Here is an 18,289-nt window from a genome sequence, read left to right on the forward strand (position 1 = left end):
AGTACAAAGTTAAGGTCCCAAGCAGTGGTGGGTGCTCTCCTTGGTGGCCTTAGGTTGTTTGCCCTTCTCAGGAACTGCTTGATGAGAGGGTGAGAGAAGTGATGTGGCTCAGTGTTGTAACGAGCCGAGATGGCAGAGGCATGGATCTTAATGGAGGAGAAGGATAGGCCTCTGTGGAGGAGATATGCTAGGTAACCCAAGATTAGAGGTAAGGAGGGCAGTGCTGTGTCCTCTCCTTTAGATTGAATCCAGGAACAATACCTTTTCCACTTATCAGCATAGGATTTCCTTGTACTGGGTCTTCTGGCTTCAAGAATGATGGGCACCTGCTTGCTTAGGCTGGTCACTGGGGGACAATTCAAGGAATAAGCCAGGCTGCAAGATTCAGGGTTTGCAGATGAAGAATCTCTCTCTCCTGCTGGGTGAGGGGGGCTGGGATCTGGGGTAGGTGCCAGGGTGGCACCAATGACAGGCTGCGCAGTAGTGGGTACCAGTGCTGGTGTGGTCAGTCCTGGACAATCAGGATTGCTCTTGGTTTGTCCTGTCCTATCTTGAGTAATATTCTTGTGAGAAGAGGCAGAGGGGGAAATGCATAGATTGACAGGTTTACCCACTGGAAGGATAGGACATCCACTTTCCAGGTCCTGCTGTGAGGTGTCCTGGTGCAGAATTTGCTGAGTTGGTGATTGTAGAGGGAGGCAAAAAGGTCTACTTTGAGGTTCCCCATTTCAGGGTTAGAAGGCTGAAGGTGCTGGGGTCTAATCGCCACTCATGTGGATCTAGGAGATTTCTGCTCAAGTCGTCTGCCAGAGTTTTGTTTGCCTGGCAGGAATTGGGCTTGCAGATGGATTTGCATGTCCAATGCCGTGTTCCACAGTGTCATGGCTAGCCTGCAGAGTGGGTAAGAGTGGGTTCCCCCCGCTTGTTGATGTACCACATAACTGTGGTGTTGTCTGTTTTTATTAGCAGGGGTCCAGGTGAGAGAAGGGATCTGAAAGCTGTCAGAGCGTGCTGAACAGCTAGCATCTCTTTTTGGTTGATGTGCAGATGAATTTGACTTGGGCTTCAGTGGCCCTGAATGCACTTGTCTCCCAGATATGCCCCCCAGGCATAGTCTGATGCATCTGTGGTTAGGGTCTGGATGGCGTAGGGTTGAGTAAAGGGAAGCCTCTTGTTGTGGTTGCATGCTGCTGCCCACCAAAGAAACTCTGTCCTTAGATGAGGTATGATAGGTATGACGGTTTCCAGGTCCTGAGAATGTTGGCACCAAAGACTTTTAAAGTACCAATGAGGTTTCCGCATATGCAGTCTGGCATATGGAATCAGTAGAATGGAAGAGGCCATGAACCCTAGGGCCTGCAGGATTTTCCTTGCTGACAGCGGGGTTCTGGTGGCCATTTGAGTGAAGTAGCCTGTCAGATAGGCTTGTTTTTCTGGAGTAAGGAATACCATCTGAGATGGTCTATCAAAGCTTGCTCCCAGGAATACAATCTTTTGATGAGTACTAGTTTTGATTTCTTTTCGTTCATAGTGTACCCTAGGGAGGTTAGAAGGTTCTTTACAAATGTCAGGTTCTGCATCAGCTTTTCCTGACTGTCTGCCTGAATTAGGCAATCATCCAAGTAAGGGTATATTTGAATGTTTCTTGTCTGCAACAGGCAATGGCTGGAGCCTGGAATTTTGTGAAGACTCTGGGAGCAGTGGATATGCCAAAGGGAAGTGAAGAGAAAGTACAGTTGTGTACACTTACCATAAATATAGATGTTCAAGTGTATTCACTGTTGCAGTCATTACATTTGGGTTATCTGCTTGCAGTAGCTCTCAGTCGGCCTGATTAACAAAGTCTTGGGCCCTGCGTTGCTTGCTGTCCCTTCTTCCATGATGTCAGGTCGTCAGGGGTATAAAACATGCAGCCGACGCCATTACATCAGTTTTTCTTGCCTCAGATGTCAGGTGCCCTTCTAATGGGAAGCAATTAAATCTATAATACAAGGATATACCTCCAACAAAAAAGCAAATACAGCAAAAAACTTTTTGAGCATACTAAGTGAGAGTACAGGTATAGCCAAAAGAAGAAACAGGGCTGGAGGGAGGGTAACCAGGACTGCAACAGTGAATAAACTCGAACATCTACATTTATGGCAAGTGTACATAACTGCACTATGTTCTTCGTGTTTCACTGTTGCAGTCATTACATTTGGGTAGATTCCCAAAGCTAAGGTTGGGAGGAGGAATTTAAATAGAATTAGGACCAGCTATAAAAGCCCTGCAAGACTGCAGTGGCAAAACCAGCTCTGGATTTAGAGAAAAATGGCAAATGATAATGCTTGGTGAAAGTATGTACAGAACTCCAGGTAGCAGCTTCTAGGATGTCCCCTGTAAGGACGCCCCGATAAAGGCTGTAGAGGTAGATGCCGCCCTGGTTGAATGGGGTCTGATGCCCTGTGGGATAGGTTTTCCATGGTGCTTATAGCAGAAATGAATGCAGTGACCTATCCATTTTGAAATGGTTTGCTTTGAAATAGCTTTTCCCTCTGTCATTTCAGCAAATGCCACCAGCAGTTGTTCAGATTTCCTTTGAGGTTTAGTCCTGTCCAAGTAGAATCTAAGTTGTCTGTGCACATCTAAGGAGTGCAGTATCTGTTCCCCTTTGTTCTGTGGGTTAGGAAAGAAGGTAGGCAAATGAATGGACTGATTAAGAGCCACGCTGGATACCACCTTGGGCATGAAGGAGGGATTGGTTCTGAGGGACACCCTGTCCGCATGAAAGATGATAAAAGGCTCCACTGCCATAAGGGCCTATAACTCAGATAACCTTCTTAGAGAAGTCATTGATAAAAGGAAAGCTATTTTCCAGGAAAGGAATTTTAAATCTGCAGTAGCAGCTGGCTCGAAAGGAGGAAAAGTGAGTTTCTCCAAGACAAAGTTAAGGTCCCAGGCTTGAGTTGGAGATCTCCTCAGTGGCCTTAAATTTTTGGCCCGTCTGAGGAACTGCTTGAGCAGTGGGTGAGAGAAGAGAGGAGGCTCTGTGCTATAATGAGCTGATATGGCTGAGGCATGAATTTTGATGGAGGAAAAGGACATACCCTTATGAAGCATCTCAGTCAAATATTGTAGAATCTGAGGTAAATTGGGCACTGCTGCGCTCATCCCTTGAGATTGGTTCCAGGTACAAAATCTTTTCCGTTTTGCAGCATAAGATTTTCAAGTACTAGGCCTCCTAGCCTCTAAAATATCCATCACTGATTTACTGAGGGGTGGTAAAGGAGAGATTAGGTAATTAGCCAGGCTGCTAGGTTCAGTGTTTGCAGCTGAGGGTGCAGAATCTGGTTCTTCTGCTGAGACAACAGGGAAGGAGTCTGAGGCAGGTGCCATGGGGCCAAGCATGACACACTGCGCAAGAGGGGGTACCAGTGCTGGCATGGCCAGTCTGGTGCAATTAAAATCATCCTTGGCTTGTCCTGTTTGATCTTTAGTAGTACCTTGGAGAGCAGAGGCAGAGGAGGAAAGGCATAAACTGATAGTTTTTTTTTATCTGAAGGATAGAGCATCCACTTTCCAAGCTAGTTTGTGGGGGAATCCTTGCGCAAAATTTGTCCAATTGATGGTTCTGGAAGGAGAAAAACAGGTCTATATCCGGTCTTCCCCATTTGCTTGTCAACATGTTGAAAATCCTTGGTTTCAGTTTCCACTCATGTGGGTCCATGAGGTTTCTGCTTAGTCCATCTGCCAGTGTAGTTAGTTTTCCTGGCAGGAACTGAGCTTGTAGATTCACTTGGTAGCTCAAGGCTGTGTTCCACAATGCCATGGCTAGTTTGCAGAGGGGATAAGAGTGTGTACCCCCCTGCTTGTTTACGTACCACACGACCGTGATGTTGTCCATCTTTATCATTAGTTGCGCCGGAAGAATGTTGTCCTTGAAGGCTGTCAGAGCATTCTGTACAGCTAACATTTCCTTTTGATTTATGTGTAGGTGCATTTGAATTGGGTTCCATTTGCCCTGAATGCACTTCCCTGCTAGGTGAGCCCCTCATACATAGTCTGATGCATCTGTTTTTAAGGTCTGGGTGGCAGGGGGTAGTGTGAATGGTAGTCCCTTGTTTTGGTGGCAGGCCTCTGCCCACCAAAGGAACTCTAGGCATTGGAAGCTATGATAGGAATCATAGCTTCTAGATCCTGTGAATGTTGATACCATATGCTTTTGAGATACCATTGCAGTTTCCTCATATGCAGCCTTGCTTATGGAATTAGAAGAATACAGGAGGCCATGAACCTCAGGGCTTGCAGTATTTGTCTTGCAGATAACTGGGTTTTTGTGGCCACTTGTTTGAAGTAGGTTGTCAAATGAGTCTGTTTCTCTGGCGTGAGGAAAGCCATCTGTACTCAAGCTTGCTCCCAGGAATATAATTTGTTGACAGGGTACCAGGTATGATATCTTTTTGTTTATGGTGTACCCCAGACAAGTCAGTACCCTTTGAACAAAGGCCAGATGATTCAAAAGTATGTCCTGGCTTTTTGCCTGAATTAGACAATCGTCCAAGTATGGGTATATTTGAATATTTCTTTGCCTGCAGAATGCAATGACTGGAGCTAGGCACTTTGTGAATACCCTGGGTGCAGTAGATAAGCCAAAGGGCAGTGCAGAGAACTGATAGTGCATGTAGCCTGCTTTGAAGCGTAGGTATCTTCTGCAAGACTCCCTTATAGGGATGTGCAGGTATGCTTCTCTTTAAGTCTAGTGTTGCCAACCATGCATCTTTGCCTAGCATAGGAAGCAGCTGGTGAAGAGACATCATCTTGAATTTTGGAATCACCAGGAAGGTATTTAGAGTAGCAAGGTCCAGGACAGGACACCATGTATTGCCTTTTCTGGGTACCAGAAAAAGTCTCTAATAGAAACCTTGCCCTTTTCCTCTTCTGGTACCAACTGAATAGTCCCCATGCTTAAGAGAGATAGAGTACTTGATTTTGTGCCTCTGCCCACTAATTTGGGGGTAGATCTGGCCACCCGCTTGGTGTTGGTAACGTGTGGAAGTGAAATATGTATCTTTGGGACACTATATTTAAAACCCATTTGTCCTGGATAATGAGTTCCCAGTTTTTGGCCTGCAGACCAATCTTTCCGCCTAAAGGAGCATTCAGTTGGGAAGTGCTTGGAAGTTTTAAAAGCAAGTCATTGAGACAGTTTTCCATACGGGGAGTCCTACTACTCCCTGATTTGGGTGCTGAACCCGCCCCCCCCCCCCCCCACTGCTTAGTCTTGTGTGTCCCCTGGGACTGAAACCGGGGGTTTCTGCTGCGTCTGGGATTGGCTTAAGAAGAGAAAACCACTTTATAAAGCAAAGCTTTCGGGCAGAACCCTTCTTCAATACTAAAACTTTTTAGTATTGAAGAAGGGTTCTGCCCGAAAACTTTGCTTTATAAAGTGGTTTTCTCTACCAAGTGTTTGTGTTATATCAGTGTTTGCAGCTTGTTTTTTCTTGATTGGCTTGAGAAGACCTGGAAGAGGCTGGAAAGGACCAATTCTTAGATGGCCAGTGCCTACTAAATCTAGGAGGCTAAACTTGTAAGAAATCTTTGCATAGACTTAGCGTTATCTTTCATCTTTTTAAGAACTTCCACAGCCTTGCTGCCAAACAGGCAGTCCTGATTTAAGGGAGCATCCAACAATTTGGCTTTAACATGATCAGGCAAAGATTGCTCCTTAAGCCAAGCATGCCTTCTGAGCACAGACCCAGTAACAGCGGCCCCTAATGAATCAAATCCACATTGCAAAGTATATTTTCCAACCTGTTCAGCAGAATCCATTAAATCCTGTAATTCTTTATTTTCCATACAGCCAGGAATAAACATCATTTTCTGTTTAAGCAATCCAATAACATGTTGCTGATACTTTAACACATGAAACTGGCAGTTTAAAGCCCTAATGGCCAAGGTTGCAGAAGTGTAAACCTTCTTACCCCATCTATCCAGCGCCCTGGAGTCTCTAGCAGAAGGGGTAGGATTTTTAGCAGTAGAAGCCTTAATGCCCTTGGGTCCCTGTGAAATAGTCTCTGCACCCGCAACAGGATTTTTAAAAAGGAACTTGTGTGAATCAGGAACCCTGTAATATCGGTCAGGTTTTCTGGGAGCAGGAAGCAAAGAATCAGGGGCCAAACTAGATTCCGAAAAAGCATCATCAACAATATCAAGTACAAGAGGAATAGCTAAAGGCCAATGCTGAGGCAGGAGTAAGAAATCCCTAAGCCTCTTTTTTGAATCAGAAAAATTCTGGCTTTCCCAGTGGAAATGTTCCCTTAGAGTATGTAAGGTTTCACCAAAAGAAAAATCCTCTGGAGGGGAAGCAGAGGGAAGAGAGTCCTCTGCATCAGAATCCTCATAAGTAGATAAGGGCAAATCCAGATCAACAGAAGAATCAGAAAAATCAGAATCCTGGTCAGAAGATTCATAAACAACTTCAGTCCTAGGTCTCTTGGAAGGTGGAGGTTGGCTTCCCCTGAATAAGATCTTCAGCCATTCTTGTCATTTGTTTTTTAGGCATAGAGGCCTGAGCATGCGGCCTGGGCGTCTGTTTTTTAGGCATGGTTCGAGACTTAGGCCTAAATGAAGAAGGAGGCGTCGGTTTAACATGCAAGTCTGTAGGCCTGAATACACCCTCAGAAGCTGGTGCCTGCACAGAGGCTCTGGACCCATCCAAGGTACAGACATCCACGAGTTCCATAGTTGAAGCATCTCACAGCATACCGGACTCTGAATGGGTCTCAGTACAGGCTTGCGAATCAGAAGTAGTGGGTATCAGGGGCTGCAAAAGCACCTCACTGAGTACCAGCGAACTGGCGACTGGCTTAGGAGAAGTGTCGTCGGCAGCTTTGGACCTCGGCGGCCTGTCTCTGTCTTTATCTTTGCGTTTTATTCAAAATCCGGTAGTCGGATGGCAAACCGACAACATTTCTGGATAATTAAACTGAGAACGGAAATATTTAGAGGTGAAAATACACCAACGGACAATGCGCTGATTAAATAAAGCACAAAACCGACAGCAAGGTACGTATGGTCAGGGCCTAGGCAAGAAATACACTACAAATTAAAATCTTTATGAGGTATTTGCTTTCCACAAGTAATGCAATTATTAACTTTTACTGACATTGGTAAGGAGCAAGAAAAGGTTTCCCCAATGGGGTACTTAGCTTTAGTTGAAGACTTCGGTTCTGAAACTCGAAAACGAAAATTTGAGGAGTCGGCCGACTGGCACTTGCGAACTGCTTCTGCTTCAGGCACCGCACGGCAAGAAAGACTGATGTAATGGCATCGGCTGCATGTTTTGTACCCCCTGACGTCATGGAAGAAGGGACAGCAACCGATGTAGGACCCAAGACTTTGTTAATCAGGCCGACTGAGGACTACTGCAAGCAGATAACCCAAATGTAATGACTGCAACACTGAAACACGAAGAACATCTGATAATGCATAGATCCCTGCCCTGAAATGTAGATATTTCCTGCATGATTCCCTGATAGGCTTCTTTTATGTCTAGGGTGTCTAGCCAGGCCTCTTTGGACAGCATAGGAAGAAGCTGCTGAAGGGTAAGCATTTTGAATTTTGGTACCATCAGGAAGGTGTTTAGAATGGCAAGATCTAGGATTGGGCACCAAGTGCCCTCTTTTCTGGATACTAGGAAAGGTCTGGAATAAAACTCTTGACCTATCTGTTCTACAGGAAGAGGCTGAATTGCCCTTATGGAGACCAGGGATTGAACTGGGTTTTGTGCCTCTGCCCACTGGTTTGGAGGAAGGTCTGGGAACCCTTTCAGGGTTAGCAGTGTGTAGAAGTAAAATTTGTACCCCTGGGATACAATGTTGAAGACCCATTGGTCTTTGGTGATGGAGGTCCAGTTTTTTGCATGATGGACAAGTTTTCCTCCTAGGGGCACGAGCAATTGGGCAGAGGTGAACAGTGGGGTTGACAAGTCATTGCGAATTCTTTCCGTACACGGGTGGCTTAGCACTCCCTGTTTTAGAAGTGAAGGTACTCCACTGCTTAGATCTCTGCATACCCTGAGACTATAACCTGTTTCCCCTGGGTCTAGTTTGAGATGGCCTTGAGGGGGCAGGAAAGGACCAATGTTTCGAGGGGTAATGCCTACTGAATCTAGGAGGCTGCACATGCAAAAAATCTTTGACTGTCTGCATAGACTTAGCTTTTATTTCCAGCTTTTTTAGAACAACTTCTGCTTTGGTGCCAAACAAACTGTCTTTATTCAAAGGAGTGTCTAGTAGTTTTGATTTGACATGGTGTGGCAAGGTCTGTTCCTTAAGCCAAGCATGCCTCCTCAGTACAGAACCAGTGACTGCTGCCCTGGCAAGATGCTTCTAGGGCATCAAACCCACACTGCAAGGTATGCTTGCTGACTTGGCTTGCAGAATGCATAAGCTCCTGTAATTTATTTTCTGCACAGTCTGTAAAGGTAGATCATTTTTGCTTAATAAATTCCATAATATGTTGCTGGTATTTCAGCATGTGCAATTCAATGCCCTAATGGCTAGAGTTGCAGAGGTGTATACTTTTTTACCCCACCTGTCTAAAGCTCGGGGATCCCTATCGGAAGGGGTGGTATTCTTAGCTGTAGTTGGCTTTATACCTTTAGGCCCTTGGGAAATGACCTCTGGGTCAGCAGTAGGATTTTTGAAAAAAAATTTGAGCGAGTCAGGAACTCTGTAGTACCTGTCTGGTTTCCTTGGAGCAGGGGGTAATGTATCAGGAGTCAGACTAGATTCCATAAAGACATCATCCACAACATCCAGAACAGGAGTGATAGCTAAGGGTCTATGTTGTGGCAAATCTAAAAATTCTCTGAGTCGCTTTTTGATCTGAGGATAACCCTGGCATTCCCAGTGGAAATGGTCTCTTAAAGTATGAAGGGTTTCACCAAAAGAAAAATCCTCTGGAGGGGAAGCAGAAAGAATTGATTCTTCTGCACCGGAATCCTCATTAGCAGATAAAGGCATGTCCTCATATTCAGAAATGTCAGAGTCGTCGGACTCTTGGTCAGTTAAAGCTGCTGGGGACACATCCCTTTTTCCCTTAGCAGGGAAAGGATGACTTCCCCTAATCAGCATAATCAGGTCTTCTGCCATTTTAAGCATCTGAGATTATGGCAAGGAAGCAGGTGCTAGAGATTGGGTTGTCGTTTTTCTTGGCATAGCTCTTACACTTGGCCTTAGAAACTTGGTAGTTTTAGACAAAACTGAAGACGAGAAAGAAGTCGTTGGTTTGTGTCTAGTACCAGTAATGCGAAGAAATTTCTCAGAAGCTGGTAACGAACAAGTCTCTGTAGCGACCTGCGAATCCGTCAAAGTGGGCATGGGGCTGTGAAAGAGCCTCACTGACTGCTGGCAAACTGGTGATTACTTTAACGGAAGCGCTGTTGGCAGTTTTAGACCTGTGCGGTCTTGTCTCTGTCTTTATCCTTACGTTTTTTCAGAAGATCAGTAGTCGGATGGCTTACCAAAGCCATTTCGTAATACGGAGATTGAGAGCGAAAGTATTTAGCGACAATAAGGGCCTGACAACAAATAGCTCGGGCATTGAATAAAGCACAAAACCGACAGCGAGGAACATCGTGGCCTGGGCCTAAACAGGTGACTCAGTAAGAATGGAAATCTCGGTGTGGTTTTTGCTTTCTACAGGCGAGACAACTGTTAACTTTTTCTGACATCGGTTAGAGCAAGAAAAAAGGATCCCCAACGGGGTACTTAGCTTTAGAAGACTTCAGGGTGAATCAATTCGGAAACGAAAACTCAGGTAGTGGCCGACCAGCACTTGTGCGAACTGCTTCTGCTTTGGGCTCCTCGGCAAGAAAGACTGATGTAAGGGGGTTGGCTGCCTGTTTTTATACCCCTGACGACCTGACGTCAGTCCTGGAGCGACAGCAACCTACGCAGAAATACTAAGTCTCTGGTATTCGGGTCGACTGAGGGCTAACGTGCAGGCAGATAATCCAAGTGTGATGACTGCAACAGTGAAACACGAAGAACATCTACAGTTACATCCTTATGCATGGTTTTAATTTTTCAGAAAAAAACTAACAAAGTCATGAAGAGTTTTATGGTACACGTGACAGCAGTAAGGGGTCAGAGATTTATGTTCCTCCCAAACATTTTGGATTATATTTACATAGTGTTTAATCCACTCAGAACTGTAGGCCTAATGTCTCTGCTGAGAAGATGGGAAATGGGAATGGTACGGCTTACAGTGCCAAGTTCATAGGTTGGTACTAGGATATCAGTCCTAGGGCCTATACAAGCCTAGTCATAACAATTCCCTGGATATTTCTTCCCATAATATTTACTTCCCTGGACCCCTATCTAGCAGGGTGACTGACATGATCCCCAGGGTGAATTTCCTATCTCCCATCCAATCACCAAGGTTCCTTTTGAAGAGGGCAAGGAGGCGCTCTGCTTGACATGTATGGGCAGTCTACTCCAGAGTATGGGGAGTCTCTGGGTCAGGAACGTATCCCTCCACCAAAATATAAAAAGCCTTAAGAGATGCTACCTTCATTAAGGTGATACACGTGGCTTAACCTTCCGAAAATCGACACATCACATAGGAGTATCAGTTTTTGAATGATGAAGCTGGCTAGGATGACTTGATTTGGAGATGGGATGCTGAAGCTCACTGAAGTGATTAGTTTTGGGATGGGCTTATATATTAGCTGTCAAGAAAAGTGGTGTTATCTAAGTAAAGGGAATAGCTGTATTAAGCCCTGCCCAGAACTAAACTGCCATTTTTTAAATGACTTTTGTTTGATTTTGGTATCACAGATAGCCATTTACTTACAACAGCTCTAAACTGATGTAGAGTTTGTTGCTCTAGAATTATGGCAGGCCTTCCACGAATGGTCTCACTGGTACAGTAACTGCATTGGAGGAGTTGGCTGTAAGAGTGAAAATGACTTGGACTTTTTAAAGCATACATGGGCAATACAATCAGTGGTACCTAGGAGAAGGGTACAGAAGTACTGTACAGCATCACTTAGTGACATTCAGGTATATACAGGGGCTACCTAATATACAGATCATGGTAAGGTCACTTCTGAGACAACAGTTTTTCAGCCAGGGCAAGGATTCTACTATTCCCTTGTCAGTCATCTGCCAGCTATAAGAGATAAACTCTTGACTAAAGCCCAGGTGACTTGAGTTAAGTAAAAGACTTGGGCATCTGACAAAGTTGGCAGGGGGTTGACTGTCTGTACTGGCATAATCAGGTCTTTCTTTGAGTACTCATAGAGGTCAGGAATTGGAACATTTTCCATGCTGGGAGCTCAGGATGAATGAAGAGATGCAGCTGCCCAATGGCCCAGGGCAAGTATGTCATCAGAGACTATACAACACTGCCTGCCCAGCCTACAGGAGTAGCATCAGAATATCTGAGGGTACACTTAAGAAAACACTCTGATATAACTGGCAGGATATGTATGACTGCCAGCATCCAAATCCACAATCTACTTTCCTTTCTAACTCTACCACACTGGCCACATCCATGGGGTTACACTAAAGCAAAACTTCTCTACAACTCCCTTTCTCTCTTTTTAAAGCTGTTCCACCCAGGGGATACTGGCAGGAGATTCATACTGATTTGCTGATGGCAATCTCAGAGAGTCCCATTACAGGGGATCAATGTCACTGAAAACCTCTTTCAGTAATAAATAAAACAGTGACTTTTGAGGCAAGCTCACCTGCACCCCCCCTATGTGGGGGGTGATCCCCCAATACTTGTATAGAGTAACTCCATGGTCAAACAGTGAGGAAGTGGTTAACCTAGATGATTACTGAAAGTGGCTTCCAGTCATACTGATTACTAGTAATGGTATTAGCTGAGACTGCCTTTGGCAAATCAACAGGCTCCTGTACTGGGGACAAGGGAGATATAGGAGCAGGAAGCTGAGCGTCAAATGTTCAGCTGAGAAGATGTGCGGGGGGGGGGGGTCAAAAATAAACCCTATACAGATCTTCAGATAGAATTTCACTAATCTATCAGTTTCTGGCTCAACATGTCACTCAAATTTTGGTTCTCTAAGTTATAAGAATAGAGAATTCATGATGGTAAAAAAGTTATGTACTTATCATAACATTCCATCTGTGGTGTCCATTTTCATTCTTCCTCAACATATGAGTTTGGATCCAATCCTCCTCAGATGTTACTATAGTTCATGGTCACCAAAAACTGTCGAGCCTCTTCCTACCCATAATGCACCAACCCTCAATATATCTCAGATCTTGTTTTCAATTTTACAAAGGTAAAAGAACTATTATAAACATCGTAACAGAGCATACGACATATGGGGCACAATAAGAAGGACAATGATGTCCTTACACATGCTTGTTCTTCCAGAAATTCACTGTGAAACACCACAGTTAATAAGTTGGAGGGTGAGGAGTTGAGCCAAAGGCCGCATTACCCCTCGAGACCACATCCAGTTTTTAACGAGCAATACAGGTATGAAAATTAGCCCAAGTTGCAGCTGCACATATGTCGTCCATGGAAGTCCTAGCAAGAAACACTGATGACACTGCCATGGACCTAGTGGAATGGGCTCTTAAAGGTTTTGGTAAGGACAGAGCCAATTTCTTGTAGATAAATGAGATACAATCAGTCAACCATCTGGCTAAAATCACTTTTGCGACTGATTTTCTCAATTTACAATCTGCAAATGACACATAAAAGTGATCTGTTGTTCTAATATCTTTCATTCTATGTAGGTAAAAGCATAATTGTCTACAGACGTCCAATAAGCAAAGCATATGCTCCCCTTTATTTGCAAATTCAGGAAAGAAGACTGGTAAGTTAATGGACTGATTAATATTGGGTTCTGACACCATCTTAGAAAGGAAAAACGTGTTTGTAGGTAATGTTACTCTATCCTTATGAAAAATCAAACAGGGAGGTTTCGAAGGCAAAGCCTGCATTTCTGAAATTCTTCTAGCAGAGGAGAAAGCCACTACAAAGATAGTTTTCCATGCTAGGAATTTAAGAACACGTTTAGCTGCTGCTTCAAAGGGAGAATTAATTAGTGCCTGCAGCACCAACTTTAAATCACAGGGTGGAGTAAGGTCTTTATATAGGGATCTCGGAGAGTGCCTCTCAAAAAAGGCTTTACAAAGCTTAGATGAAGCCATAGAAGAAATCTCAAGTCTCATATGGAAATTAGTAATTGCTGCTAATTGAACTCTGATTGCTGAGGAGCTAGCTCCTTCATTAAAAACTGTTGCAAGAAATTTAAGAACCGTTTCTATAAAAGGTGAGGTCTGCCGTGCCCAAAATATTAACCTTTTCCACTTACTTCTGTAAAGTTTTCTAGTAGCGGCCTTATGGGAAGACAAAAGCATCTTGTGGACAGGGGAAGAGAGCATAGGCTGTCTGGCTATTAAAGGAATTGGATAAACCATGCTGTTAGCTTGATGTATGAGATATCCGGATGAATCATGCCTGTCTGGTGAGACAGGAAGTCTGGAATCGGATTCAGAACTCAAGGTGGGTAAAGCAGATGAGGCCAAAGGAAGGGAAAACAAATCTGTTGAGGCCAGTAAGGTGCAATGAGGATTACTTTGCTCTTCAACTGAGCAGCTTTCTGTAGGAATCTGGGAATTATGGGGTTGGAAGGTAGACAAAGAGAAGACCAAGGGGCCAATCGTCGATTAGAGCGCCCCTCAGTGATTACCCTGGTGCAGGGATCAGGGCAAAGAAGCTGCTGCACTTGCTGTGTAGGGGAGATGCAAAAAGATCACAGCAAAGTTGGAACCATGGATGGAAAATCAGAATTCATGTATTTGGTCAAGCGACTAAATGCCGAACAGCCATTTTTCCGAATCTTAATGTCGAAACTCACAGGTGCGAACACTCAAAATATCATGCACAATTCTGAATTTGATATTCCCTGTTGCACAACCGCCGCAACAAGTGCTACCATGGGTCGGGAGGTGGGAATATTATATCCTGGCCGGCGGTCGGTATTTCCGGGTTCGGCGTCTGAAAATTTGACATATACAAAACTGTGGTCATTGCTTTCGGCATATGTAGCGTCAGTATTCTGCCATTCGACCATATGCATGTATTCCTGGAAAATCATATCGGTCACTTTCCTGTTGAGAGAGCACTTGTGAGGTAGTAGAATGGACCTGCTCAGTTTGTCTGCTATCATGTTGGACTTCCCTGGAATGTGCATTGCTATCAGAAAGCAGTTGAAGAGATAGCCCATTGCCACACTCTGAGGCTTCTTGACACAGGGGCTAAGATCTGGTTCCCCCTTGTTTGCTGATGTACAACAAAGCGAGAGAGAGAATATCCAGCCAATAAAGTGGTACAAACAATAGTAGCAAAGTCCAAATAGTAAAAGTTGTACCAAACCAAACACAGATCTGTAAAAACACCAAAGTTTAATAAATGAAAGTACAAGTTACTTTCACAGAAAAGTCTGTTTCATCAGGCAAAAACAGTTCAACTGAATTCTGAAAACCTTTTATACAAAATCACATGATAATAAACAATTTGAAAAACAATTAGACAATTAAGACTTTAATAAAACAATTAAAGCATTAAAAAACACCTTCATCTAACACTGTTGTGTAAATAGTTAAGTTCTGGTTTCAAAGAAAAAACTTCATTGAGACCAGGTTTCTGATGTGTTTTAAAGTACAAAATCCACTTATTTTCTTGTCTTTCTGTGATGTTTTTAATGTCACCTCCTCTAATAGGGACTTTCACATTTTCAAGTATGAAAAACTTGAAGATGTGTGTATCATCAGTAGTAGATATGTGTTTGTATATCTGATAAGTAAAAAGTAAAAATGAGTGCAATACTGACAAATACGAACCAGGTAACTCAGAGCATTTGCAAGCTGTTCTGCAACCTGAAACTTCCAACTTGGTGTCAGAAATTCACTTGTTTTGCGCATGAAAATATCCAGAGGACCAAATTCAACCAGCTCTTCAACCATGATATCTGAAAGCACAAACAGTGCAACGTTACCAGTTTTATTGCTTTTTGTTAGTATATTATTGCATGTAAAACAGGATGTAGAAATATTAAGAATGAAAAGTTTTTTTTCTGTATAACAGCATTGCATACATAACACTGCTGTATTAGATTGGGAAAGTAAAAAAATATGATATGTCAATTTACATCCAGATTTAATACTACAATAAAATTTAACAAAGTATTTTCTTTAGCAATTAACATGCAGCATAAATCTTAATATAAAACAATATTTCCTAAACAGTTATACAAACTCAAATCCTCCCCCAACACACTCCTAGATTCCATTTGCTCTGTTTTCTAATTAATTTCTCAACATATGAACACAGAATTTACTTCAAACCATTGGTTAACTACTTGCAAATTTACCAATTTTCAGGCCTAATAGAAACACAAAGGAAAATCACATACTCACTTTCAAGATCTCGGACACATACGCCATGAAGCAGTACCAAATGCTTGTGAGAAACTTGTCGCATCATGCTTGCTGTTTCATAAAAGGCCTAAGAAGAAATAAAACATTAAAAATTTCAAGTATAGTTTATACATACAGAGTGTTTTATATGCAAATATCAGTAGAATTCAACTCTCTCAAGAATGAAGTGAAAGACTTTTATCATCAATTGCAGGTGCAGAAAAAGAAACAGATGAACTGGCATGGGATAGTTTGAAATGCAAAGCAGCCAGAAACAGGTAGGAGCTGGAAATAATTACTTTTTGCTGGTGTTTATCAAATAGAAGTAAGCCAGAATAGCAGTTTGGAAGGGCAGGACAAAGAGGGGGTTGGCTGAACAGATGATGCAATAACAGCCAAGAAAATAAGGAAGGCAATAAGGCACAAGGTCTCCATGGAATACCAACTTAGAAGCCTTAAAAGGGCTGCAAGGTCACTAACTAAACCTCGGACAGAATTCAACAACAGGCTGCATAGGAAACAAGCAAAGTCCTGGGGGACTGGAACTTAAGTTATGGCACCCATCTTTAAAGGCTGTGCAAGCAGCAGCTCACGGAACTACAGGCTACTAACTCTCACTTCATGGATGGATACATTGACTAGGGTTGTTGGTTGGGAAAATGGTTAATGTGTTTACCTTACAGACACCAGGTGAAGAGTTTGATTCTCACTTTTGAGGGAAATTGGCTAGGCTTAAAATGACCCACTACGCCACCTGGCCTAGCACTTGCCTATGAATCTATGTAGGTGGTCCTGAAGTCAAGGTTCATGAGCTTTCAAGAAAAAGGAGATGTTTAAAAAATCCTGGTACAGACTCAAAACAAAAAGAATTTTGGTAAACTAATCTGATCCATTTGTATGACTGGGTTACACAAAGGTGGACAGTGGCAACACCGTGGATGGGATCTACCCAAATTTCAGTAAGCCTTCAGATTCACTTGTTCACTAAAAGATATTCATGAAATTAGGGTTTTAAGACTGGGTAACCAATGCAGGTGCATGAAGATGTAGTTAAAAAAGCAGGAAGAAGATGGTGATAGAAAGGAAGAGACCTCAAGACAGAAAGAGGTGAGGCTGGTCCAAGAGTCACTGGTGTTTATAACGTTGACCTGTAACCTTGCAGTCACTCTGTAGATGACAGAAAAGTTGTGGAAGAACCTGAATTGTGTGTGAGCCAGGCAAGGGATCTGAAACAGGCTTGAGAAATGGTCTGAGAGAGAGCAGCTCTGCTTCAATCACTCAGAGTAAGATGATCCTCTAAGGGTATAATCTGTGTTTAGGGAAGGGGGGGGGGGTTAACATAAGAATCCAGAACAGTAGATAGACTTCAGGATTATTACTATATTAGGCATTAACTACTTAGCAGTGTAATGAAGTGGCAACCCATAGTATACAGTCCAAGAACAGAAAGGTGATACTATCTGCTACTACCACCTACATCCTCCCACTTCTCATATGTTATTAATGAGACTATATTATAAGCTCGAAGAGTCTTTTCTTCAAACATGGAAAAGGTCGGCACGTAAAGACTGAAAGCTGTAAACCGAGAATGGCCACTTAAGCAAATTTCTGTCATATGGAAAAAATTTGCTTGGCCATCAAACATAACAACAAACTTTAATACCTTAATCAACTGGGGGGCTATGCCCCAGACACCCCCCTAACTAAATATACCAACTCCAAGATTGCTCTACATTGGAGAAAAGGGCAATTCCCGATAATGGCCAAGCAACTTTTTTCACAGGGAAAGAATTTGCTGAAGTGGTCATTCGTGGTTTCCAGCTTTCGCTACTTACATGTCGGTGTTTAAGTGTGCAAAGAAAAGACTCTTCCAGCTTATAATATAGACCCATTCTCATTTAGTACTACTACGTCCTACAATTCAGCGTTCTTAGTTTTCTTACTTATGGGGGTGGGGGGGCTCTCATGAGTTCTGCCTACTTAACTCAGATTCCCCACTTTGTAGACTATTTATGATTCACAGAATATACACCATTGTTCCTCAAGTAAATTCACTACTTCTGTCAGTTAGGTTCTCACACTTTTACTATGCAATGTTTCACAGAACTATTTCCTCTACCGATCTCCTCTTTTTCTTCTACCTCTTTTGTCTTCTTACCCAAACAAGGTTCTTTGCCACGACATATTTCCCGTCTTCTCTATCATACTTTGTCTTTTATGTTAATTTTTCTCAACCTTCTTCTTGCCTTTGTTATCAACAGTAACCTAAATGTGCACTAAATGTACTGGTGACATAACTTTGATTTGTGTTTAACACTGTTACTTATAATCTGCATTACCTAATTTTTAATGTAACTGATTCCACTAAATTTCTTTGCTCTCAGCTTGTTTCACTGTTCTATAAAATCTGCAACACACTATACACTGAAAGGGTATAACACAATGAAACTGTTTAATTAGTGCGATAGTGAAAAGCTTCCCCTCCCCTAAGTTTCAGGAAGATCAATATATCAGAAATGAGTTGGCCTGTAATTAGTGCTACAGTGAAAAGCTTCCACTACCTGTCAGTAAGTTTCAACAAGACAAATGTATCACGTCAATGAGTTGGCCTATAATCCCTTTTAATACCAGAGTTGGAACACTGCATGTAATTCTGGAGGACTTTCAAGAAGAAACATATATATTAATATTGAAGAGATCACAAAGGAACACAATCACAATGTTGAGGAGGATGGCGGAATGTCATACAAAGATATGAGGAGAGATAGAAGCATATGACAGAGAAACAGGCCATTAATGGGAATGTGATCAGATTAGGTTAGACAATGTAAGTAGAAGGG

General features: G+C 42.9%; 1 protein-coding gene across 1 annotated transcript in view; it reads right to left on the bottom strand.

Moving 5' to 3' along the window:
• The window catches only part of JAK1 (Janus kinase 1), a 1,643,095-nt gene that overhangs the window by 497,195 nt on the left and 1,127,611 nt on the right, over nucleotides 1–18,289 (bottom strand). Inside the window, exons 13-14 of the mRNA XM_044085562.1 lie at nucleotides 15,450–15,537; nucleotides 14,874–15,001 (exon numbers count right to left, since the gene is read on the bottom strand). Of these exons, the coding sequence (XP_043941497.1) occupies nucleotides 14,874–15,001; nucleotides 15,450–15,537 (216 nt within the window). The remainder of the gene's footprint in view (nucleotides 1–14,873; nucleotides 15,002–15,449; nucleotides 15,538–18,289) is intronic.

The sequence above is a fragment of the Protopterus annectens genome, chromosome 10.part0 (genome assembly GCF_019279795.1).
Source record: "Protopterus annectens isolate FY-2018-M chromosome 10.part0, PAN1.0, whole genome shotgun sequence".
NCBI classification, from domain to species: Eukaryota; Metazoa; Chordata; order Ceratodontiformes; family Protopteridae; genus Protopterus; species Protopterus annectens.